A 24,773-nucleotide genomic window follows, 5' to 3' on the forward strand; every position below is an offset into this window, starting at 1 on the left:
TTATCAAATAGATTTGGGCTTTCCCAGTGTCTCAGTGGTAAAGAGTCCACCTGCAGTGCAGGAGATGCGGTTCGATCCCTGTGTCAGGAACATCCCCTGGGAGAAGGAAATGGCAGCACACTCTAGTATTTTTGTCTGGGAAATCCCATGGACAGAGGATACTGGCAGGCTGCAGTCCCTTGGGTCTCAGAGTCATATGCTGCTGCTACTGCTAAGTCGCTTCAGTCTTGTCTGACTCTGTGCAACCCCACAGACGGCAGCCCACCAGGCTCCCCCCTCCCTGGGACTCTCCAGGCAAGAACACTGGAGTGGGTTGCCATTTCCTCCTCCAATGCATGAAAGTGAAAAGGGAAAGTGAAGTCACGAAGTCGTGTCCGACTCTTCACGACCCCAGGGACTGCAGCCCACCAGGCTCCTCCGTCCATGGGATTCTCCAGGCAAGAACACTGGAGTGGGGTGCCATTGCCTTCTCCACAGAGTCGTATACGACTTAGCAACTAAACAACAGCAACAATCCTATAGATTAGACGAGCTTCAGTTTTACCAAAACTGTTGAGAGTGTTAGCAATTTCTCAAGAGATTTTTCTTAAGCCCTTGACATTTCTTTTCTTGATTTCTGTCCTGTCATCATCCTTGTTAGATTTTTCTCTTCTTCAGTTGTTCACTGGTTTGATTTTGCTGCATCTTCATTCCCCAAGGGTTTTGCTCTGAGATGAGTACTCCTTCAATATTATTTTATAGACTTCATGAAATCCTGCATTGTTTTCAGTGTTTGTATTTTCACTTTACAATTGAATTGCGTTGTGTTTAACTCTGTCTTATTGGATGCTTGCAACATGAGGCCATTAGTGAGTGAGTGAGTGAGTGGTGGGGCAGAGCCAGAGCACCCAGCTGCAATAGATGTTAGTGCCACATAGAGTGGGTTTTATAAGTGGTCAAGCACTTTTGATTCCTGTGTAAACTTGTAACTTGAAGAACTCAACTGCCTATTTAAATAATAGCTAATTTTTATTGAGACTTTAGAAATGGATTTTATAAGTGATCAAGGCACTTTTGATTCTTGTGTAAACTTGTAACTTAAAGAACTCAACTGCCTATTTAAATAATAGCTAATTTTTATTGAGACTTTTAACATGACTGGCAAATTTCCATATATGCATCATGTAATTTGTTCAGTGTGTCTGAGAATAAGTCTTCTGTTTTCTTCATTTTATACTTTGAGTAAACAAAGGCTTAAAGTAGTAACTTTTGCCACAATGAAGCTAAGTAATTTGTCTGATATAAGGGCTAGTCAAGCATGGGGCTGGGAACCACAGCCTATACTTGATTGTACTAATGTGTACACGCACACACTTTTGTACGAAAAAAGACAAAGGATTGTAATTTTCTTGTTTCACTTAGTATTATGTTTTGGATATGAAAACATATCCAAATATGTTTCATTTGGGCTGTGAATGGGCTGTAATTTTAAGAAAACTTCCCTGTTTAGATTTTGTGTACAGTTTTTGTTTATTTTTCATTTTAGTAATGTTGATGTCCTTGGTAACTAAGGGGCTTAGATTTTAATAGCCCTGTGAGAAAAGATTGGAGGTACTGGGCCTGGGAGAGATGAGTTGGAACTGAGCTCACTTCCTAAAGCCTTGATTTCTCAAAGTGTTAACCCTCACTCAAAGGGTAGACTAGGAAAAAAAAAAATTTACTTAGGGTTACAGAAAGAAAGTAAGGATGCTTGCCTGTTTTCACCTGGGTTCTGAGTGAGGGGGGAAAGTTTCCTAAGACTGTGTACCTACTATTTTATTCTCATCTGGGTTTGTGTTTTATATTTGTGCTTACTGCATCATTAAGAACACTTCAAACTTAAAAATTAACATTAATGTAGAACCATTCTATAATACAGAAATGCATATAGTCTGGCTGTTTGGAGTTCCCATTGGTAAAGCCCCACTGATGTTGAACTCACTATCCAAAATTACAACAACAACAAAAGAAAACAATACTTTAGACAAAAGGCAGAGACACAGAGACAACAGAATTAAATCCTCAGGAATTTCACAAAGTAGAACTATTAAATAATTGAAATTACTTGCACAGTTCATTTAAAAGTAAATACTACAATTATAGTGAAAGTGAAAGTCACTCAGTCGTGTCTGACTGTTGTGACCCCATGGACTATAAATAAAGTACATGGAATTCTCGGCCAGAATACTGGAATGCGTAGCTGTTCCCTTCGCCAGGGGATCGTCCCAACTCAGGGATCGAACCCAGGTCTCCCACATTGCAGGCGGATTCTTTACCAGCTGAGCTACTAGGGAAGCCCTTAACATTAATAAAATAGAAATATTAAAAATGATTAAAGATAGAAGAAGAAAAACAAAACTATTAAAAACCATAAAGGCCATGGAGATCAGGGCCAGGGTGTGTGATAAATAGCACTTCACAATAAAACTTAGTCATTAAAAAAAAGCTGATTGGATAGCATGTAATGTTAATAGAGAATGTGAAGAGAAAACTAGTGATACAGAAGACGGGTGCATAGGTACTGCCCTGAATAAATAGAACTGGTAGAATTCAAAAGCATAGTGTTATCCCAGTAGAAAAGCAATTGTAAACACAACCAGAACACTGAGTGGACACCTGAGAAAGCACAACGAGTAAGAGATTGAGAATCATCGGAGAGGAAGGAGAGATCCTTAAAAGCAGTGACAGACTGATGACAGACTTCTGAACAGTAACAGTAGAAGTCAGAATACATTACAGCATGGGAGCAATGTAAAGATATCTTCAGACAATAAATATGTTGTAAAATAAAAGCTTCATACAGTTGTCTCAGAGACATACAATAATGATCAATGTGCAACATTACGGGAAAGGAGATAATCGGACATTATTGCTCTCTGATGTGATGCAGTAGGAAGTTCATAACACCATGTATGCCATATACTTGCTAAACAAGGATTAAATCCCAATTCTATCAAGTCAGTAGGTCAGCCACCATTTTTTAGGAAGTTTAGAGATTATATATAAGAACTTATTAGTGCTAAAGAGTACAAGCAGCAAACTCCAGAATGTGGTAAATTCTAAAAGAACATCTAACCCTCTTTCTTTAAGAAATGAATGGCAAGATAGGAAAACAAAAACAGTGTTCACTGATAACACATTGGTAGCTTGAAATTAACCACGATAGGCATATTTACACCACAGAGATCAGCAAATGCCCTAAATCAGGGTTTGATTTATTGCTTATTGATTGTCTAGGCTTAAAATGATGGAGCAGTGCTGATAATGCTGACTTACAAAAGTGCCGTGTCTTCAGCTATTTATTGTATTGTGCATAATTCAGAAAACTGGGAATATATTCTTTCATTCAAAAATGATTATCCACTTCAGCAAAGAAGTCACACCACTTACGTTGGTGACATCATTGATGTAAATCATATTACCCAGTACCCCAAACTACACTTGGAAAGCCGGTTGCTAAACATTTACCAGCACAGTGCTGGTCAGGGCATAATCAAATTCAGTGCTTTGGTAGAAAATAGACAATAATGTAAATTTATTATACTGTTATTCAGCTTTCAGAATCATCATGGTAACATATAGGCATTAACTAAGAAAAAAAAAGGTTAAGTTTCAAAAGCCATTTGCTGTAGCATAAAATAATTTAAAATTTGAAGCCTTTGATATATGTCTATTGTGGATGACAAATAGAATCATATTTAGAGTTTGAAGAACACTTAAAATTAATACAGGCGAATCTGCCTTACAGATAGAAATTCTTTCTCTAATGTTAATCCATTGTCTAGGTTGTATTTAAATTATTCTAGAGGCAGAGCCCATTTACCTGATAATAGTGCTGGAGAATTCTAAAAGTAGAGTTCTTTTTTATCTTGAGGTATACTTTGTTTTCTTTTAATTTTTTCCAGCTAGTTCTGGTAATTGACTTCTGGAGAAACACAGAAGTAGCCAACCTTGTAGACCAACCAGCCGTGTAAAGCAACAATCCTTCAGGTATGAAGGTAGCTGGACTGTCTCCGTTTAGACCTTTTTGGGCAGAGTATACCTTTAGTTTCTGCAACCGCTTGTGTCATATATTTTCTGGACTCTGTATTTTAGACCATGTTGCCTTTCTAAACATCCACGTCACTGTCTTTTGACTTTTATTGACTTTGTAGATGAAGTAAAAGCCTTTAGACCTTTTTTTTGTGTGTGCCTGTTAATACATTTTATTCTATGTTGCTTGAATTTTTTTTAACCCAAAGCAAGTCTTTGTATTTATTCATTCTTAGTCTTAATATTGTTTTCAACACAGCATTCCCAATTATAGAAATGATATTAAATTATAATTTTTTCATTTTTGGTATTTATTAATCCTGTCAATTTTGTATCAGTTGCACATTTGATAAACACAGTGTTTATTGTTTGCATTGAAATTTTTGTTTAAAATGTTGAACTTTAAAAGGTATCAGTAATACAGTTCTCCATTAAATAGCCCTCTCTGAATTTACTTCTGTCTTACCATTACTTTTTGCTATGAGTCTACCTACCAGTTCTTAGTCACCCGTATTTCACTGTCTTACAGTCCATCATGATGTGTTTGTCAGATGCTTGGCTCAACTGAGACTGGGTTACCACACTATGTCTCTGGTGTCCTCTCCAGTGAAATATACTTCAGTACTTCTGTTTTTGAAAAGTAGGCATTTTCAAAAGATCCTGGCATGGTTAAATGTTGAAGTCACATTCTTCCACAAATGGAAAGATAGAAAATCCATGGAGAATGATGAGCTAGATAATTAAGACATTAGAAGAGAAAAGGGACAGGTGGGTCACTGGGCTAAAAAAGAAAATAGCCTGAGTCATGAAAGTGGAGCTTATTCAGTGAGGAAGTATTCTGATTGGGTGAAATGGTAGGGATCTCTAATAGAGTCAACAGGATTTGTTAGTCTTCCCCTCCTATTACCTTTTTCCTTTGAAAGGTATGTGGTAAAATATTAACATGGTGCTTCTAAGAATCTGCCTGCAATGCAGGAGACCTGGGTTCAATCCCTGGGTTGGGAAGATCCCCTGGAGAAGGAAAAGGCTACCTATTCCAGTAGATTGGCCTGCAGAATTCCATGGACTGTACAGTCCATGGGGTTGCACAAGAGCTGGATGCAACTGAGTGACTTTCACTTTCACTTTTCTGAGTGTGTATGGGTGTTTCTTTGCTATGTGTAGGATCTTCTTATTCTCTTTGCTCTGGACAAACTAGTACATACTTCAGAGTATTATTTTGAGGATTAAAAGAATAACTCACTGTGAAATTGTCTAGTACATTCCTCTGTATTTTGTAGATAGTAGATAAAGTTATATTTAACCTTTGTTAAATTTTTCCGCTTGTTAAATTCCATTGGCCAGCCATAGTAGAGCTTGTCAAGGAGTTAACCAGTAGGTTGTCTCATCATATTCCTTGACCTCCACCTTCCTTTATTGTACCCAGACCGATTTATTTGCTACTGGAAGGAAGAAAAATATATAGTAGGTCACTTGATTAAATAGTGTTAATAGAATGATGACTTTCTCTTTCCCACAACCTATTTCTTTCCTAAAAATCATAGTTTACAAGCAGCATCTAGAAAACAGTCTGATTAGTTGTCTCATTTTCTAGCCCACATTCAGGCTACTCTTATTCATATGTTACTCTTAAAATCAGCAAGATAGAGGAAAGAGGCTATAAAGATAAAATCCATGGGTTCCTGAGTTATTTTGGAATTTACTTTCCTTAGTTGCTCACCTGATTGCATTAATTAGTTTATGGCAGGTTTTATTCTCTTTGAACTTGAGAATTTCTATAGGATGGATTAGTAGGCCCTGTCTTTAAAATCTCTCAGTTCAATACATTGTAATTAGTTTTTGGTAATTGAATCATTTTGTCTTTTTCTCTTTCAGATTGAGGTGGTGCCATGCAGCAAGAAGCAGAGAGATGCAGAGTTCGAGCCAGGAGGCCTGACATGGCACTTTATGTACCCAAAGCTCGAAGGGGTATAGTACTCCTCAAATCAGGTGATGAGGGAAGAAGCTGTGGTCCACCTAACTCCGTGGCGAAAGGAGAACAAAGGGAAGATTCTCTCTCCCAAAAGGAGATCTTTCGAGACAAATGCGAGACTCCAAGACTAAGTATTAATTCTGATAAAAAGGAGCACAGTCGTAGAGAAGGAAAGAAATCTTCAACAAAATTTAAAAAAGATACATGCCTTCAAGAAAGAAAGAAAGATAGGGTTTGTACTAAGAGGGCAACTGCAGAATCCAAAGAAGTATTGTCCCAAGGACATCAGCAAAGAGTCCTGAACACTGGGGTTGTACCTAGCATACCTTTACAAAGACATTTTAAACCAAAGAAGGTAGAGTGTTTGGAGGTTGAAACCAGAGATGTGGTAGGACACGATGGGTTGCTTCTGTCTCAGTCTTGTTCAGAAATCAGTAAGGCTTGGGTTCCAAACAAGCCATCCACAAACGTGGAAATCTCTGATATCAAGAGAAATGAACTAAATGGGGAAATATTTGAAGATACAAATTTGGAAAACAGAATGGAAACTGATGCCAAGATTATGAAGATACTGTCCCAGTTTCCTGGAGATTTTAATTCTGTGGTGAAACCTGAGAGTGTGATCTCACCAGTAAAACAAAACTCTGCTTCTGGAATTGTACAACGAGGCATGCAAACCTTAGGTGGAATGCTGAAGCACAGCAATGGTGCCATCACTACTGATTCTGTTCCTGGAAGTTCAGATGGTATCACTGGTCAGACTCACATAGACTTGGATGCTGAGAATGTTGGTGATACAGCCAACAGGACAGATTCCGTCTCTAGTCAGAAAGGTATGGATTCCATTCCTGAGACTGTGGGTCACCTCTCTCATCAAATGACTATGAGCAGCAAATTAGAGAGCGCAAATGACATTTCTGATCCAACAACGATTAGAGAGTGTGAGGAGAATGACAACACTGCCGATGAGTTATGTGTAAAGCACGAATCTTCTGACACAGCTGCCCTTGCTCATGAAACATGTACAGATAATGAGTCCGAGAGTGTATGTGACATTACCAGTATGACATGTACAATGGACATTACACATACCATATCTGATCAGATAACTGTAGGCAGCCCTTGTGTAGTTGAAGTTAGAGTAGCTGATGAGGCTTGTAGCAACACAGGGAGTTTCTCAGACTGTTTAGAAATGAATGCAGATACAGCCCTTCTTCATGCAGCTAAAAGTGGGAATGACACTGAAAATTTCAGTGACCTGACTGCTTGCTCAGATGTCTATGCTGAGAGTATTTCATCTAGTTTCACAGAGTCAACAGGAAAGTTGATAGAGAGCTTGTCAGATTGTGCTTCCTCCTTACCTATAAAGAAGATAACTGGTAGTAATTGTAACACTTTTTTGGACTCTGAACCCAGTATATTAAATGGGACAAACATGTTTTCAGATGGTGCCTTGGGCAGTGATCTTGATGGTACTGGTGATATAACAGAGGCATTGCATGAACTTAAGACTGCTGAAGAGTTCAAAACAAAAGAAGATGGCGACTCAGAGAATGTGGAATTTGGTGTATCCTTTCCTGATATAGAATCAGTATCTAAGGAAACATCCGTGGAGCCTAAAGCAACAGATATATCTCACACAGAAAGAAGTGCTGCTACTGAGGAGAGCTGGGAGTCTATGTTCAATGACGATGGTGAGTGCCTGGACCCGCGTCTTCTACAAGAGGTATGTTTTAGTAGAAATTGCTTGCCTCTTAGGTAGTTTATCAATTCGTAGAACCTAGGATTTGGAGAATAATTTTAGCAGACATTTTTGTACAGTCACACATTCACTCATATTACATCCAATGTAACAAACTAATAGGATTGTAGATTGCAGAAAGAACGTCTGACCTTTAAGAAACAAAACGTCTCCTGGTAAACTATATCTCTAATAGTGGAATCCTGAGAGTGCTTACTGAATAGATTAAAGATGAGTTTAATGGCTTCTGGCTAACTGTTGAGAAAATACATAGGGAAACTTGTTTGAAAAGGCTTTTCTGTGTTGACAAGATGTATATTACACCAGCCTATTTGAAGAGAAGAATAATTTATTATTCATACTTATTTTATTCTTCCAACAGATGTTGGAATGTTGTTAGACACTCTAGAGGGAAGGAAGGGTGTGATAAAGGAATGTATGGTGGTTTTTTTAAGAAGTTTGTGCTGAGTTAAAGAGTAAGTGATTGTTGAATATATCGCAAAGAGTCGGACACGACTGAGCGACTGAACTGAACTGAACTGAGGTAGAGTTCATAAATGCAAAATGTTGGATTTGAAGGCATTTCAGAAATTATTTAGTTCGGTCTTTTCATTTTCTTGATTTAGACATTCCCTCTCTATCCAGCATTTAAATTCCTTACCATGAATAAGAATCGTTGGTTTTGAATAATAGAATCATTTCCCCTTTTATTCCTTATAGTGAGTTCATATTACCTTTGCCCAGAAGGGGAAAAAAATCATTTCCCGATAAAATCTCCAGTTTTATACATGGGAAAATTAAAGGTTAATGGTTGTATTTTTAAGAAAGGAAGATTCAGGATTTCAGTCTACTGTCTTAATCCTGTATTTATGTTCTTTCTACCAGACCACTTCCTCAAGTATAAGATAGTTTTGTATGAGTGACTCCACAGAGCGTTTTAAATGCTAAGTGATGAGTCTGTTGTTCCCGATAGTTGAACCAGAAGTACAGAAAAATGTTTACAAGCCCGTATAAAAGAGACATGTGAAACTGAAGAGGGCAACCCATTGGACAGAATTGAGTTTCCAATATCAAGCACTTCCTCCTTGCTCTTGGGAGGTGTTTGCATACACATTTGTACCAGTTAATACTTGTTATTGTGAAGTCAGGAAACAGTAGATCTTAAACATTTCTTAGAAAGAATATAGAGCAGAAAGGAATCTACATATTAATGTTCACGAACCCTTTGAAATTGCATGCAAAATTTTGTACGTGAGTGCAGTCTTTGATAACTTTCATCAGATTCTCCAAGGTGATCATTTCCAAAGTATGGTCCCTGGACCAGCAGCATAAGCATCACTAGGGAACTTACTAGACATGCAAACTCTGTAGCGAGATCACATGCACATCAAGTGAGAACCACTGCTCACAGGCAACACGCAAGCTTAAATTTTATCAAGATGTGAGTGTGGTAACATAAGCGGGCCGTCAGCTCATAATGAAAAAGAAGAACACTGGTCAGGCAGAGATTTTAGACCCAAATCAGGTTAAAATATACTAATAATATGGTGAGTTAGGTGATTATAGAGAAGTTATTAAGGACCCAAGCATTGGGAGAAGGCCTTAGTCTTGGGAAGGAAGCAGTGTTCTTAGTTGGCAAAGGGACTGCTTAAGGAGGTGAGAGACCACAGGTGTGCGTAGGTGAGAACAAAACAAAGCTTCTTGTAAAAGGAGGGCATAGAACACAGACCCTGTTTTTACATGGTAGGACTCCATAAACATTTACTGAATGAATGTGAGTCAGTAGGGCAGAGTTGTCTCTGCCTTTCTGGGTAGCCTCCAGGAGCTTTCAGACATCACAGCTGCTTGAACTTTGATTCTGTGTGGTAGCTTAGGGCTATGGCTTCTGTGTTGGGAGGAGGGAGGTTCAGGTGTGCAACTCTGGTGTTAGATCTTAACACTGTTCAGGTGAGAAAGAATTTAGGCAGCCAAGTCTCTAGAGGGGCATAGTAATATTGCCAAAGAAAACACTGGCTTGAACTAAAGTTGGGAACAGCTGGAAATCAGAGCTGGTGGTGTTTTAAGCTGAAGATAGCCAGTGCCTGGGCATTGTGTTTGGGTATCTTTTGAGGTGCTTGGTAACATTTGGGATCTCTGTTGAGGCACGAAGATAGATGAGAGCAGGAAAGAAGTTGGATTGAGAGTGCAAGTAGTGGATCCAACTCCCAGCTGTTGTCTCCTGTGCTTTGAGTTTTAAAACGTGTAATAATGATAATGTTATTAAAAGATGTCACAAACCCAAGAAAATTAATAGCCTTTTGGTGACTATTACTCCTAATTTATTATTTACATTGTTTCAAATGTACTTTATTAAAGTAAGTGTCTGCTTACCTTGAAAACTTTCCAACCAAAGATTTTTGGCTCTTTTCCCACCTGGCCTGTTTTCTTTGATGACAATGGCTAGCCATAGAGGTGTGCCTAATACTTCTGGTAGGCAGGGAAGTATGCTCCGAAGCAGGGTGTGGTCATCATTGGCATGTAAAGCAATTTCCTGACCTTTTGAACTTCTAAATCTGCCTGAGTCATTAGCTCCCAGAACTTCAGCTCTTGATGAGTCTCTAAAGATTACATGATCTCCTAAAGCCATGGTATGGGATACCCAGAAATTGAGATTTTTAACTGATAAAGAAAAGGACATTGGCATGACTTCTTTTAACCTTTAAGATCTTGGTACCAGAACATAGGAATTATTGTCTAGATAAAACTTCCTTTTCTGCCTCCAGTATCAATCAGCAGACTTATTAGTAGGAGGGTTAGTGAGATGTCAGCTGCATAACATTGATATTGCTAGATGCTGGCACCTGGTCCCTTCACTGGCCATTTCTGGTTTGAGGTATGTTTTTAGATAGGGGTAAATATTTAGGTAGGAGTTTTCTTTTGTTATATACAGTTACTAACAATGTATAACCATGGAAAAGAGAAAAGGAACGCCATTCATTTCCAAATCATCTTTCTGTGTGTGCCTACTCATGTTCATACTTCATCAGTGGTACCTTTCCATCTAGTTGTTCCAGTCATGCTGGGAAGATGAGGGAATCCAGAGGTGTCTCCCTATTTTCTCAGTCTTCCTCTTGACTGTAAGTTTAATCTACTACAGTGTTTTCACTGTCCAGTGGGTTTGGATAGCATCTTCCCAAGAATGCCAGCATCGGTTTGCCATATTAACCTTTCTGTACTGTCTGAATAGGATCCAGGTCCCTGTTGGTTCAGTGTATTGACTTGGTCCCGGCCAATATTTATGTGCCACATATTACTGTTCATTAGAGGCAACTAGAGCTCTCACATTTGTCCTCTGGCACTGGATGAGTAAGTATTCATCTGACATGCCTATTATTGTAGCTTTCTTTTTTATTTCCTTTTGTTCTTCTTTTCTGTATTCTTACTCACTTTCACCCTTTCTTCTCTCTTACTATGCCTTAATCCAAGGCGATAGCCATGGCTTTCTCTCACTGATGATTATCAGTTATACTGAAATGTTGCTGATGCCTATTCTAGAGAAATCTTTAGATGGCACCTTGAATGCCATTCTGCCTATTCTGTTATACATTTTATGAGGTCAAAGTTTGTATTTCTAGTCTTGGTTTCTTGATAAGGTCATTGGAGGCATAGCCCTAGATATATGATATAATTTTATTTGCAGGTGGAGAACACCACTGAAGACATTAGCTACTCTTAATGTGTAAAATGTTAAAAAGTTTAAAAGTCTAAATTTATCCTTCTACTGTTGTAAAGGATTTATGCCCAAAGCAGTATAGAAAAGGGATGGAAGCCATAACTTATGCTGTATATTATACATTGTAGTTTTATTATCTTTTTAGGGAACTCTTTTTGGATGTGTTTGGACTTTAGGTCATGAGAAATTTTACAAAATGTTTGAAAATACTTTAAAAATAGTGTTATTTCCCTGTTTGCCAAATACGGGAAGTTAAATGGATAAAACATTTTAATTCTAGCTTTTGATTTGTTCACATTGCTGCGGACCAACATGAAAAATTCTTGGCTGTTACTCTCAGTTTTCCGTGGCAATGGAATACCAGTGATAGAATCAAATCCAGATAATCCAAAGATGTTATTTTTTGTATATAGCTTAAGCCTGTTCTTCAGCCAAATCCCAAATCTTTTAATTTGTCAAAGTTTATAGTAAATAATAAATTGTAAATTTTATTTTCTTCAGTAGAAAGTGAGTTAATAAGCAGTTAATTAGCTACAGGGTAAGAGTAGAAGAGAAAAATAGAAACAAAGGGCTTGAATAACGTAACCTAAATAATAAGAATTGACTGCATGGTTTAATTCTGTGAATAATTATGAAAATAGATATAGTGACATTGAAGCAACTGCAGTAATGTTATACCATCAAGTCCTGGTCAAGTCTCTGTTGTCCATGTCCCTGTAATCTCCTGATATGCCCAATATTTAAATTTGTTACACCTGCAACTATAGTTTAAAGTGGTGTATTATGTTTAATTGTGATTACAGGTATCTACAGAAATTTTTTTTTCCCTACCTTCTAGTATCAGAGGCAGTATTACAATATAGGCCTTGAAAAATAAGATCTAGGAACTGGAACTTTCACCTAAGAGAACTGTATGTGTCTTTTTTTTTTTTTTTAAGTGGAATGTTAGCATTGAAAGGGACCTGTAACATAATATTTTATGTTTACCTCTTGCTTTATAGGTAAGGCAGCTAAGCCCCAGAAAGGTTATTACTGACCTAGCTAAGGTTACTGCCAGAGTTGGTCCAGTCTCCTGATTTTCTAACTCTGGGCTCTTTCCATGACAGTCAGCCTTTGCCTCTACCTAAAGGTCTCAGCCAGTCAACAGACACTGTACAGCTATTCTGTGCCCAGCTCGGATACTGGTGATGTGAGCTGTGAAAGAGAAGGATAACAGTGTTAAGGAGTTTATAGTCTTGTAGAGCTGATGAGACTTTCAGAAATGTCTGGAAAAAATATTCTATTTGATTAAATTGAAAATGCTATTGATTGTGAAATATATCATTATTTTATGTATCACTAAGAAAGAAATCACAGTGCTTACCCTTTGGAATTTTATTTTATATCTATCAAAAAAGCTTCTTTAGGCTTAATTATTAATAGAGGGTGTACCTTGTGGTGCAGTAATAAAGAATCTGCCTCCTAATGCATGAGATGCAAGTTCGATCGCTGGATCGGGAAGATCCCTTGGAGTAGGAAATGGCAATCCACTCCAGTATTCTTGCCTGGGAAATCCCATGAACAAAGGAACCTGGCGGGCTACAGCTCATGGGGTTACAAAGAGTCAGATATGACTGAGCACAGCATAGTAGCACACAGACTTAAATTTTTATCATGTATTGTATCTTATAGATATGTGAAATATCTTGTAGGTGAAATGTAGGTGAAATAAATTGGTTAGTTTCCTAAAACTTTGTGTTATAGCCCAACTCTTTCTAATAATTTCTTGACTTAGTCATTGATATTGATGCCTTTCCATCCTCTTCATTTTCTGTGCCGACAAGAATCGATGATACAGCATTTCTTATAAGAATACATAAAAAAAGCAAAAATCATTGTTGCTGGATTCTTAAGCCATCTTTGCATTTACATAGAAGTATTCTTACATTGAGATTTTCTTCCACACGGCTGGACCTGTGTGGAATGCCTGCAGATTTTGGTACTGGTGCTTTTGGGTCTCATGCATATGCAGGCAAGCAGTGACAACATGTATGATTAAGATGCATACTGATATTGGAGATGTTAAAATGTGCATCCTAGAATTGATGAAATATGATATATATCCAGCTTCTAAGTGTAATGATACAGTAGTATAAAGAGTGGAGAAACCATCAAAATGGGGTCAATGGGAACAGCTTCAAGAGGAGATAAAGACTGAAGCTGGGTCTTAGAAGAAGAAGGATCAGAAGCAGATAAGGCATTCCAGGCCGTGGGAGCAGCTTATAAAAAAATATGGCATGTTCCCAGATTTAGGTCCTCAGTTTGTCACTATCAGAAATTTAGATCTATTTAGAAATGTTGTTGCCTTCCTTTTATAATTTGTTGAATTGTTTGCATGATTTATATAGCCAGAACATTTAAAGTTTATTGGTAAAGGGAAGGAAAAAAAGTATCATTTTATCCCAAATTTAAAAATGCCATCCAAAATCATTTAAAAAATATATGTTGCATAAATCAAATTCTTATTGATGAGGGCTCCATGTAAAATCAGTCTCGATAAGCAGGCATTTGGACAAAGTAATTAATTTGAGGCATGTGCCTCGAGTGTTCATTCCACAAGTATTTTTTGAATGCCTAGTTTGTGCAAGTTAATGTGTGCTGTGGGAGTATATAGAGGTGAATATGACATATCCCTTGTAGTTGTATTAAAAATCAGAATATTGATGAGGAAGCTGAAACTCCAGCTTTACTCCCTGTGTTAATTTGTTAAGGCTGCCAGAGCACAGAACCCTAGACTGGCTGTGACAAGTTCAGTTCAGTCGCTTAGTCATGTCCGACTCTTTGAGACCCCATGAACAGCAGTAACCAGGTCTCCCTGTCCATCATCAATTCCCGGAGTCTACTCAAATCCATGTCCATTGTGTTGGTGATGCCATCCAACCATCTCATCCTCTATTGTCCCCTTCTCCTCCTGCCCTCAATCTTTCCCAGTGTCAGGGTCTTTTCAAATGAGTCAGCTTTTTGCATCAGGTGGCCAAAGGACTGGAGTTTCAGCTTCAACATCAGTCCCTCCAATGAACACCCAGGATTGATCTCCCTTAGCATGGACTGGTTGGCTCTCCTTGCAGTCCAAGGGACTCGCAAGAGTCTTCTCCAACACCACAGTTCAAAAGCATCAGTTCTTCGGCACTCAGCTTTCTTTATAGTCCAACTCTCACATCCATACATGACTACTGGAAAAACCATAGCCTTGACTAGACGGACCTTTGTTGACAAAGTAATGTCTCTGCTTTTGAATATGCTATCTAGGTTGGTCATAACTTTCCTTCCAAGGAGCAAGCGTCTTTTAATTTCATGGCTGCAATCACCATCTGCAGTGATTTTGGAACCCAGAAAAATAAAGTCAGCCTCCGTTTCCACTATTTCCCCATTTATTTCCCATGAAGTGATGGGACTGGATGCCATGATCTTAGTTTTCTGAATGTTGAGCTTTAAGCCAACTTTTTCACTTTCTTCTTTCACTTTCATCAAGAGGCTTTTTAGTTCCTCTTCACTTTCTGCCATAAGGGTGGTGTCATCTGCATATCTGAGGTTATTGATATTTCTCCCAGCAGTCTTGATTCCAGCTTGTGCTTCCTCCAGCCCAGCGTTTCTCATGATGTACTCTGCATATAAGTTAAATAAGCAGGGTGACAATATGCAGCCTTGACGTACTCCTTTTCCTATTTGGAACCAGTCTGTTGGTCCATGTCCAGTGCTAACTGTTGCTTCCTGACCTGTATACAGGTTTCTCAAGAGGCAGGTCAGGTGGTCTGGTATTCCCATCTCTTTCAGAATTTTCCACAGTTTATTGTGATCCACACAGACAAGGGCTTTGGCATAGTCAATAAAGCAAAAATAGATGTTTTTCTGGAACTCTCTTGCCTTTTCCATGATCCAGCGGATGTTGGCAATTTGACCTCTGGTTCCTCTGCCTTTTCTAAAACCAGCCTGGCTTGGAGAATTTTGGGCATTACTTTACTAGCGTGTGAGATGAGTGCAATTATGCAATAGTTTGAGCATTCTTTGAGATTGCCTTTCTTTGGGATTGAAATGAAAACGGACCTTTTCCAGTCCTGTGGCCACTGCTGAGTTTTCCAAATTTGCCGACATATTGAGTGCAGCACTTTCACAGCATCATCTTTTAGAATTTGCAATAGCTCAACTGGAATTCCATCACCTCCACTAGCTTTGTTCGTAGTGATACTTCCTAAGGCCCACCTGACTTCACATTCCAGAATGTCTGGCTTGAGGTAAGTGGGAGTGATCATACCTTTGTGATTATCTGGGTCGTGAAGATCTTTTTTGTGCAGTTCTTCTGTGTATTCTTGCCACCTCTTCTTAATATCTTCTGCTTCTATTAGGTCCATACCATTTCTGTCCTTTATTGAGGCCATCTTTGCATGAAATGTTCCCTTGGTATCTTGATTTTCTTGAAGAGATCTCTAGTCTTTCCTATTCTATTGTTTTCCTCTGTTTCTTTGCATTGATGGCTGAGGAAGGCTCTCTTATCTCTCCTTGCTATTCTTTGGAACTCTGCATTCAGATGCTTATATCTTTCCTTTTCTCCTTTGCTTTTCACTTCTCTTCTTTTCACAGCTATTTGTAAGGCCTCCTCAGACAGCCATTTTGCTTTTTTGCATTTCTTTTTCTTGGGGAAGGTCTCCTGTACGATGTCACGAACCTCCGTCCATAGTTCATCAGGCACTCTATCAGATCTAGTCCTTTAAATCTATTTCTCACTTCCACTGTATAGTCATAAGTGATTTGATTTAGGTCATACCTGAATAGTGTTTTCCCCACTTTCTTCAATTTAAGTCTGAATTTGACAATAAGGAGTTCATGATCTGAGCCACTGTCCATTCCCAGTCTTGTTTTTGCTGACTGTGTAGAACTTCTCCATCTTTGGCTGCAGAGAATATAATCAATCTGATTTCGCTGTTGACCATCTGGTGATGTCCATGTGTAGAGTCTTCTCCTGTGTTGTTGGTAGAGGGTATTTGCTATGACCAGTGCATTCTCTTGGCAGAACTCTGTTAACCTTTGCTCTGCTTCATTCTGTACTCCAAGGCCAAATTTTCCTGTTACTCCAGGTGTTTCTTGACTTCCTACTTTTGCATTCCAGTCCCCTATAATGAAAAGGACATCTTTTTTGGGTGTTCTAACAGGTCTTGTAGGTCTTCATAGAACCGTTCAACTTCATCTTCTTTAGCGCTACTGGTTGGGGCATAGGCTTGGATTACCGTGACATTGAATGGTTTGCCTTGGAAACAAACAGAGATCATTCTGTCATTTTTGAGATTGCATCCAAGTACTGCATTTTGGACTCTTCTGTTTACTATGATGGCTACTCCATTTCTCCTAAGGGATTCCTGCCCACGGTAGTAGATACAATGGTCATCTGAGTTAAATTCACCCATGCTAGTCCATCTTAGTTTGCTGATTCCTAGAATGTCGATGTTCACTCTTGCCATCTCCTGTTTGACCACTTCCAATTTTCCTTGATTCATGGACTTAACATTCCAGATTCCTATGCAATATTGTTCTTTACACCAATAGACAACTAGCCAATCTGATCACACAGACCACAGCCTTGTCTAACTCAGTGAAACTAAGCCATGCCGTGTGGGGCCACCCAAGATGGATGGGTCATAGTGGAGAGGTCTGACAGAATGTGGTCCACTGGAGAAGGGAATGGCAAACCACTTCAGTATTCTTGCCTCGAGAACCCCATGAACAGTATGAAAAGGCAAAAAGATACGACATTGAGAGATGAACTCCCCAGGTCAGTAGGTGCCCAATATGCTACTGGAGATAGGTGGAGAAATAACTCCAGAAAGAATGAAGGAATGGAGCCTGTGACAGAGTACCATAGAAATTTGTTCTCTCACAATTCTAGAGGCTAGAAGTCTAAGATCAAGGTGTCAGCATGGGTTGGATTCTTCTGAGGCCTCTCCTTGGTTTGTAAATGGCTGTGTTTACATGATCTTCCATCTGTGTCCAAATTTCCTTTTATAAGGACATCACTCAGATTAGGATCTACCTTATTTTAACTTAATACCATTTTAAAGACATGATCTCTAAATACAGTTATAGTCTAAGATATTAGGATTTATGATTTTAACTCATGAATTTTGGGAGAACACAGTGAAGCCCATAGCACTCTCTGAAGTCCTCACATTATTCACCGTGGCCACACCAAACTGTTTAGTGAATGCTAACGCTCCTTGCATGCCTTTGCACACTTCTGTCTATGATACTTTTCTCTGTATAATTTCTTTACTTGGGTAGTGAACAAGAGTAAGTAAAGTTCATTCTCCTCTACCCACTGGTAATACCTTCTTTATTACATATTAACATTCTTTGTCCAGTTTCTTTCTCTAATGTGATGTTAAACATACATTAAATGTTTGTTGGATAGGTGGTTAGGTAGTGAGGTTAAAGCTAGAGGAAGAGATAGGTCTAATTAATATTAGGTGTTATACAGTGAGTACTATAAAAGTAGTGCAGAGGGTGGGACTTCCCTGATGGTCTAGTGATTAAGGGGGCACAGGTTCCATCCCTGGTTGGGAAGCTAAGATCCCACATGCTGCATGGCACAGCAAAAAAAAAAAAAAAAAAAGTGTAGATGAGGTAAATGCTATAGAAGTATAGAGGAAGAGTCAGATTATTCATGTGATCAAAAATAATGTGATCAAATCCACAGGCAGAAAGAAGCAACATGTGTTTAGGCATATTATTGTTCAGTCGCTCAGTCATGTCCAATTCTTTGCAACCCCATGGACTGCAGCACGCCAGGCTTCCTTGTCCTTTACCATCTCCTGGAGCTTGCTCAAACTCATGTCTATTTAGTCAGTGATGCCATCCAGCCATCTCATCCTCTGTCGTCCCCTTCTCCTGCCTTCAATCTTTCCCAGCATCAGGGTCTTTTCCAGTGAGTCAGTTCTTCACATCAGGTGGCCAAAATATTGGAGCTTTAGCTTTAGCATCAGTCCTTCCAGTGAACATTCAGGGTTGATTTCCTTTAGGGTTGACTGTTTGATCTTGCAGTCCAAGGGACTCTTAAGAGTCTTCTCCAACACCACAATTCAAAAGCATCAATTCTTTGGCACTTAGCCTTCTTTATGGTCCAACTCTCACATCCACACATGACTACTTTAAAAACAATAGCTTTGACGATAGGACCTTTGTTGGCAAAGCAGTGTCTCTGCTCTTTAGTATGCCATCTAGGTTTCTCATGTCTTTTCTTCCAAGGAGCAGGCATCTTTTACTTTCATGGCTGCAGTCACCATCTGCAGTGATTTTGGAGCCCAAGAAAATAAAGTCTGTCACTGTTTCCAGTGTTTCCCATCTCTTTGCCATGGAGTGATGGGACCAGATGCCATATCTTCATTTTTTGAATGTTGAGTTTGAAGCCAGCCTTTTTACTCTCCTCTTTCAGTTTTTCAAGAGTCTCTTTAGTTCCTCTTTGCTTTCTGCCATAAGGGTGGTGTCATCTGCGTATCTCAGGTTATTGATATTTCTCCCAGCAGTCTTGATTCTGGCTTGTGCTTCATTCAGCCTGGCATTTCGCATGATGTACTCTGCATATCAGTTAAATAAGCAGGGTGACAATACACAGCCTTGACATACTTCTTTCCCAATTTTGAACCAGTTTGTTGTTCCATGGGTGGTTCTAACTGTTGCTCCTTGACCTGTATCCAGGTTTCTCAGGAGGTAGGTAAGGTGGTCTGGTATTCCCAGTCTCTTTCAGAATTTTCCACAGTTTGTTGTGATCCACACAGTCAAAAGCTTTAGTGTAGTCAATGAAGCAGAAATAGATGTTTTTCTGGAATTCTCTTGCTTTTTCTATGATCCAGAGGATGTTGGCAATTTGATCTCTGGTTCCTCTGCCTTTTTTAAATCCAGCTTGAACATCTGGAAGTTCTTAGTTCACATACTGTTGAAGTGTAGCTTGGAAAATTTTGAGCATTACTTTGCTAGCGTGTGAAATGAGTGCAGTTGTGCACTCATAGGCATAGTATTTATGCCTGTTTAGGAAGGCAGTGGCACCCCACTCCAGTACTCTTGCCTGGAGAATCCCGTGGACGGAGGAGCCTGGTAGGCTGCAGGCTGCAGTCCATGGGGTTGCTAAGAGTCGGACACGACTGAGCGACTTCACTTTCACTTTTCACTTTCATACATTGGAGAAGGAAATGGCAACCCACTCCAGTATTCTTGCCTGGAGAATCCCAGGGATGGGGGAGCCTGATGGGCTGCGTCTATGGGGTTGCACAGTGTCAGACACGACTGAAGTGACTTAGCAGCAGCAGCAGCAGCAGCAGCAGCAGCAGGCATAGTATTACTTTTTGGTTGGAATGTAGCATATTTTAAGGGATGACATGACATAAAGCTAGAAAGGTTTTATATATATATGTGTGTGTGTGTGTATATATATGTGTGTGTGTGTGTGTATATATGTGTGTGTGTATATATATAATGTGTGTGTGTGTATATATACACACACACACACACAATTACTGATGTTTTCAATTACCACAAACTAGTGTCTTAGCACAGATTTATTGCCTTACAGTTCTTATGGTCAGAAGTCCAAAATGGGTCTCACTGGACTAAAATTAGGATATTGGTAGGATTGTGTCCTTTCTTGAGACTAGAGTAGAATCCGTTTTCTTGCCCTTTTCAGCTTCTCTTAGATACTTCTGTCCTCCTTCCTTGGCTTGTGGCCCACTTCTGTCTGCCAACTGATCCTCAAAATCATATGGAAATGCAAGGGACTCAAAACAGCCAAAATGATTTTGAAAATGATCAAAGTAGAAAGACTGAAGCCTCCTAATTTCAGAACTTATGAAACAGTGGTAATCAAGACAGTGTGGCATTAGCATAAGGATGGTCTTGCAAGTAATTGCAGGCTCCCCTCCTTTCTGGAGCCCCCTTTCTGGGGCTCTGAGTTATTCTAAACTGTCAACTCTAGGCTTTTAAGAACTTGTTAAACATTTAGCTGATATCTTCTTGCCCACTTGTTTGGTGGCCACTTCTTCTCATGATCTGCCAGAGGGAAAAAAGTTTAGGTATTCTCTCTCTCTAGGGGGGACATGTCATCATGTGGACTTCAGTTTCCTTGCATACTCAGTCAGCTCTATGCTAAACTCAAGAAAAGCTATGATATATATAATCGCTTGGTCTTTCCTCATTGTTATGGTGTGAGGGATATTCTTTTCCTGCTTTGTGTATCCTAAACAGGGTGGAAATAACATGGTACTTGGCCTATAATAGATTTAGGCAAGAATACTGGAGTGGGTTGCCATGCCCTCCTCTAGGAGATCTTCCCAACCCAGGGATCAAACCCAGGTCTCCTGCATTGTAGGCAGATTCTTTGCTGTCTGAGCCACCAGGGAAGCCCAATAGATTCAACACCTCATTAAAATTTGTTGAAATTGGGTTGAATTCATATGTAGATGCTAAGTAGTGTGCTAAATACTTACTGCATCATCTCATTTAGTCTGCACCCTTACTTGTAAGGTGTTGGTGCTATTATTATATCCTTTTTTAAGATGTAAAACTGAAGCTTAGTGGAGAAAAGGAACTAGAGACACAGCAATAGATAAACATTTTCATCGATTTTACCTAAATCACCTTTTTCCTTTCCTGCCTCCCAAATAAAATTCTTAAATCCATTTTTCACTTCTCTGAGGAAAGGAGATGCATCCTTGGCATTGCAGATTCTTACTTTCTCATTTGATGGGAAAGGAGGTACAGTGTGAAAGGAGTGCTTGAAGGTCTCTGGTTGGACTTTTGATTAACAGAACACACTTTTGAGCCTGAAGGTTCTGGGTGTTGAGTACTAGTGTCTAGCTGAATGACAAAATGACTGTCATGGCTACTTTGCTGTCACTTTTTATTTTTCCCTTTCCGTTCTCCTGCTTCCAGTGTGAAATAGTTAACAGCATTCAGTTTTTAATCATAGAGTAAAATTTTAAGTGTTCTTCATTACTGTTACTTTCTTTATTAACCTGTGTGGGAATTCCTTTAGGTAGCTCTAAGGCTGGGGAGCTTTAATTACCTGTGCCACTTAACGTTTATCATAACAAATTTCTTTGTAAGCTACCATCAACAATAGGTAGACTAGCAAAGTGTTTTCATTCTTCAACATTTTGTTTTGTTTTTGCTCACTTTCAGAAAGGAAACTAGGGGTCTAATCAATAAGCTCAAATAAAACAAATGTTATTAATTCATCTCTTGAACTATTTTCTGCAGTTCAGTTTCTAAGATGTGTTGTTTGTAACTCACTGCATTGATCATTCTACATTTTCTCACACCTTGTTGATAGATGCAAGCTAAGTTTCATTCATTGCTTGTCTTTTCTGGAATTTCAGCACTTTTTCAAGTATTCCACCTGTATAATATAAACTGGGTGATATTACTGTGTTTGGAACAGAGACAAATGGTAAAGGTTAAGGAATAGGAATATGGAGATAAAAGGGAGAATTGTGTATATATGGGAGGATATTTTATGCTCTGGCTTGGTATAACAGTCACATGTATGCTTCCTCCTCTCTAGTTATCAGGGAATATGAAGAACAGAGAAAGTATCCAAGAACCTAGATTTGATTATTACAACCATGAAGTTCCTGATATTGACCTCAGTGATTGTGAGTTCCCACATGTCATTGAAATTTATGACTTCCCCCAAGAATTTCGTACTGAAGATCTCCTACGGATTTTCTGCACTTACCAGTAAGTATTTGCAATTGATTGGGGATGTTAGGGAAGGTGGGATGAAATTTTCTTAAAATGTCCTTTAAAAATCACCTCTTTTGCTTTCCTATTCCCTGTCATTTACTTTAGCATCAAGTTTGTTTATTGTGTTTTCCAAGCCCATTGGAAATCTGTATCAAACCACTCTTCTTCTAAGTTCCTTTAAAAAATGCTAAAGTCTTCCTAGATCCCAATTTAGCATTTAAGAAGAATATCATCAATAATGACTTTGAAGTCTGTCTCCACGGTACATTTAGTCCATTTATATTTATTGTAATTATTGATATATTTGGATGTATTGCCTGCCATCTTTTTTTGTGTGTTTACTTGTCCCATCTTTTTCTCTTCTATCTTGCCTTCTTTTGGATTGATGAGGTATTTTTTTCTCACTCCATATTTTTGGGGAATGATACTGTTTCTGTTATTTGGTAGTTACTTTAGAAATTATAAAATGCATGCTTAATTTACCAGTGACTAAGGTTAATACTTTTACACTGTTTCCAAACACTTAAGGGTTTTAAACTCCATTCCCCAATTCCATTCCAGTGTCTCCCTAACCTCCAACTAATACACTATTGAGATTTACTAGTTTGAGTCTTTTTGATTTAGTTTTTTGATGTTGCATTTGATGTTGCATTTTTTTTATATAGTCATCATTCAGATTCATCTGCTTTCTGTATTCTTTTTGTGTCTCATATCTTTCATTTGAAATCTTTTTCCTCCTGCATGGAACAGGTTCTTTAGAATTTAATTAATAACAGTCTGCTGGTAACACACTCAGTTGGGTTTTGTTGTCATTGTCGCTGTTGTTTCTTAATGGCTTTATTTCAACTTCATTCTTGAAAGACATTTTTGCTGGGTATAGAATCCTAGGTTGACAATTATTTTTCTCAGCAACTTGAAGATTTTATTCTGCTTTCTCATGGCTTTCTTAGGGTAGGATGAGAAGCCCACTGAAAGTCTGACTATTGCTTCTGAGTGTAATCTGTCTTTTCTCTTTGGGTGCTCTTAATGTTTTCTGTCTTTGGTATTGCACATTTTCAGCATGATGTGACTTTGTGTCTCTTTTGTTATCATTATTGAGATTATTTGGGCTTCCTAAATATTTTTCATTGGTTTTGGAGAACACTAGACATTATTTCTTCAGATGTTGCCTCTGTACTAGTCTTTTTTATATTCTCTATGATGCTGCCAGTTGAAAGTGGATTAGACCTAACTTAATCCTGTTATCTCTATCATATTTTCCATTTCTTTGTCTCCTTTATATGCTGAGTAATTTCTTTAGTTCTAATCTCTTCAACTGTGATTAATTTGCTTTTAAATTTATCCATTGAATTTTTAAATTTCATTTTATGTTTCTTATTTTTCAAAGTTCTCTAATTTTCAAATCTGCATTTTTTCCCTCTATTTTCAAGATTAAAAAAATTTCTTTATAAGTATAGTGAACATAGACCTTTTATAGTCTATGTCTAGTTATTCCTTTACCTGAAGTCCTTTTAATTCTGTTCTTACAAATTCTCACTCATAGTGCCTTGGTTTTTTTTGGAGGTTTATTTATTTATTTGTTTTAACTGTAAAGCTGGCCATTTCCTTTGGAATTTTATTTATGAGAATTGAGGTCTGCAATAAAAGAAGAGACTATCTCCTGAGAAGATATGTGTTTTCTTCTGCCAGGCACCAAGGGTCCTAACAGTCCAAAAGGCTGTAAATTAAATTATTTATTTGAGGTTATTCTGACCACTGAGATAAAGTAGAGAATGATAAAATGTGATTGTTACATCTCAACCAGCTTATTTTAACAGTACATATGCACGGCCGCTTACTTGCCACTCTTCAGTGTGGCGGTGGTTCAGGCGCTCAGCTGTGGCTGAGACGTCCATTTACTTGCCAGTCTTTGGCGTGGTGGTTGTTGTTCGGTTCATCGGTTGTGGCTGACTCTCTGCAACCCCATGGACTACAGCACACCAGACTTCCCTGTCCTTCACTGTCTCCTGGAGTTTGCTCAAACTCGTGTCCATTGAGTTTAATGTGGTGCCAGGGCCTTTTTTTGTTGTTTTTAAATTACTAGTCTGTTGATAGAAGAGTTCTTAATGTCACCCTGATATCACCTACAACTTCCAGCAACAACTAATATCCATTCAAAGTCACCTGAGTGCAAATTCCTTATAGATAAAAATGTTTTCTGTCTTTTAAAATATATATATTTTTTGGCTGCACCACATAGCTTGCAGGGTCTGAGTGCAGGGCCTTAGTTCCTTGACCAGGGATTGAACCCAGGTCACAGCAGTGAAAGTGCTGAGTCCTTAACCACTGGACCACCAGGGAATTCCCCGTCCCCTCGCCCTTTTTTTAAAAAACTGTTTTGCCCAAACATAATTGATGATAGTTTTTTGGGTTTTTTAGTGACTTTATCTTTCTCAAGTCTTTCAAAGCTTTAAGTTTTTATAGACACAACTCTTATGTTTCATACTCATAGTTCATTGTTTTAATTTTATTTAATAAATTAAATTATGTAGTAAACA

General features: G+C 38.5%; 1 protein-coding gene and 1 non-coding gene across 9 annotated transcripts in view; one reads left to right on the forward strand and one right to left on the reverse strand.

The window, feature by feature from the left end:
* The window catches only part of R3HCC1L (R3H domain and coiled-coil containing 1 like), a 71,297-nt gene that overhangs the window by 32,053 nt on the left and 14,471 nt on the right, over positions 1–24,773 (forward strand). For 5 of the 8 annotated variants that reach the window (XM_061403040.1, XM_061403042.1, XM_061403043.1 and 2 more), the window contains 3 exons: positions 3,924–4,008; positions 5,926–7,748; positions 22,055–22,230. In XM_061403040.1, the coding sequence (XP_061259024.1) occupies positions 5,940–7,748; positions 22,055–22,230 (1,985 nt within the window). In that variant the 5' untranslated portion in view covers positions 3,924–4,008; positions 5,926–5,939. The remainder of the gene's footprint in view (positions 1–3,923; positions 4,009–5,925; positions 7,749–22,054; positions 22,231–24,773) is intronic. The other 3 variants (XM_061403041.1, XM_061403047.1, XM_061403048.1) reach the window with 2 other exon arrangements.
* On the reverse strand, positions 24,504–24,576 carry TRNAE-UUC (transfer RNA glutamic acid (anticodon UUC)). Its single transcript has one exon. It is a non-coding gene; the product is annotated as a tRNA-Glu (tRNA).

The sequence above is a fragment of the Bos javanicus genome, chromosome 26 (assembly GCF_032452875.1).
Source record: "Bos javanicus breed banteng chromosome 26, ARS-OSU_banteng_1.0, whole genome shotgun sequence".
In the NCBI taxonomy this organism is placed as follows: domain Eukaryota; kingdom Metazoa; phylum Chordata; class Mammalia; order Artiodactyla; family Bovidae; genus Bos; species Bos javanicus.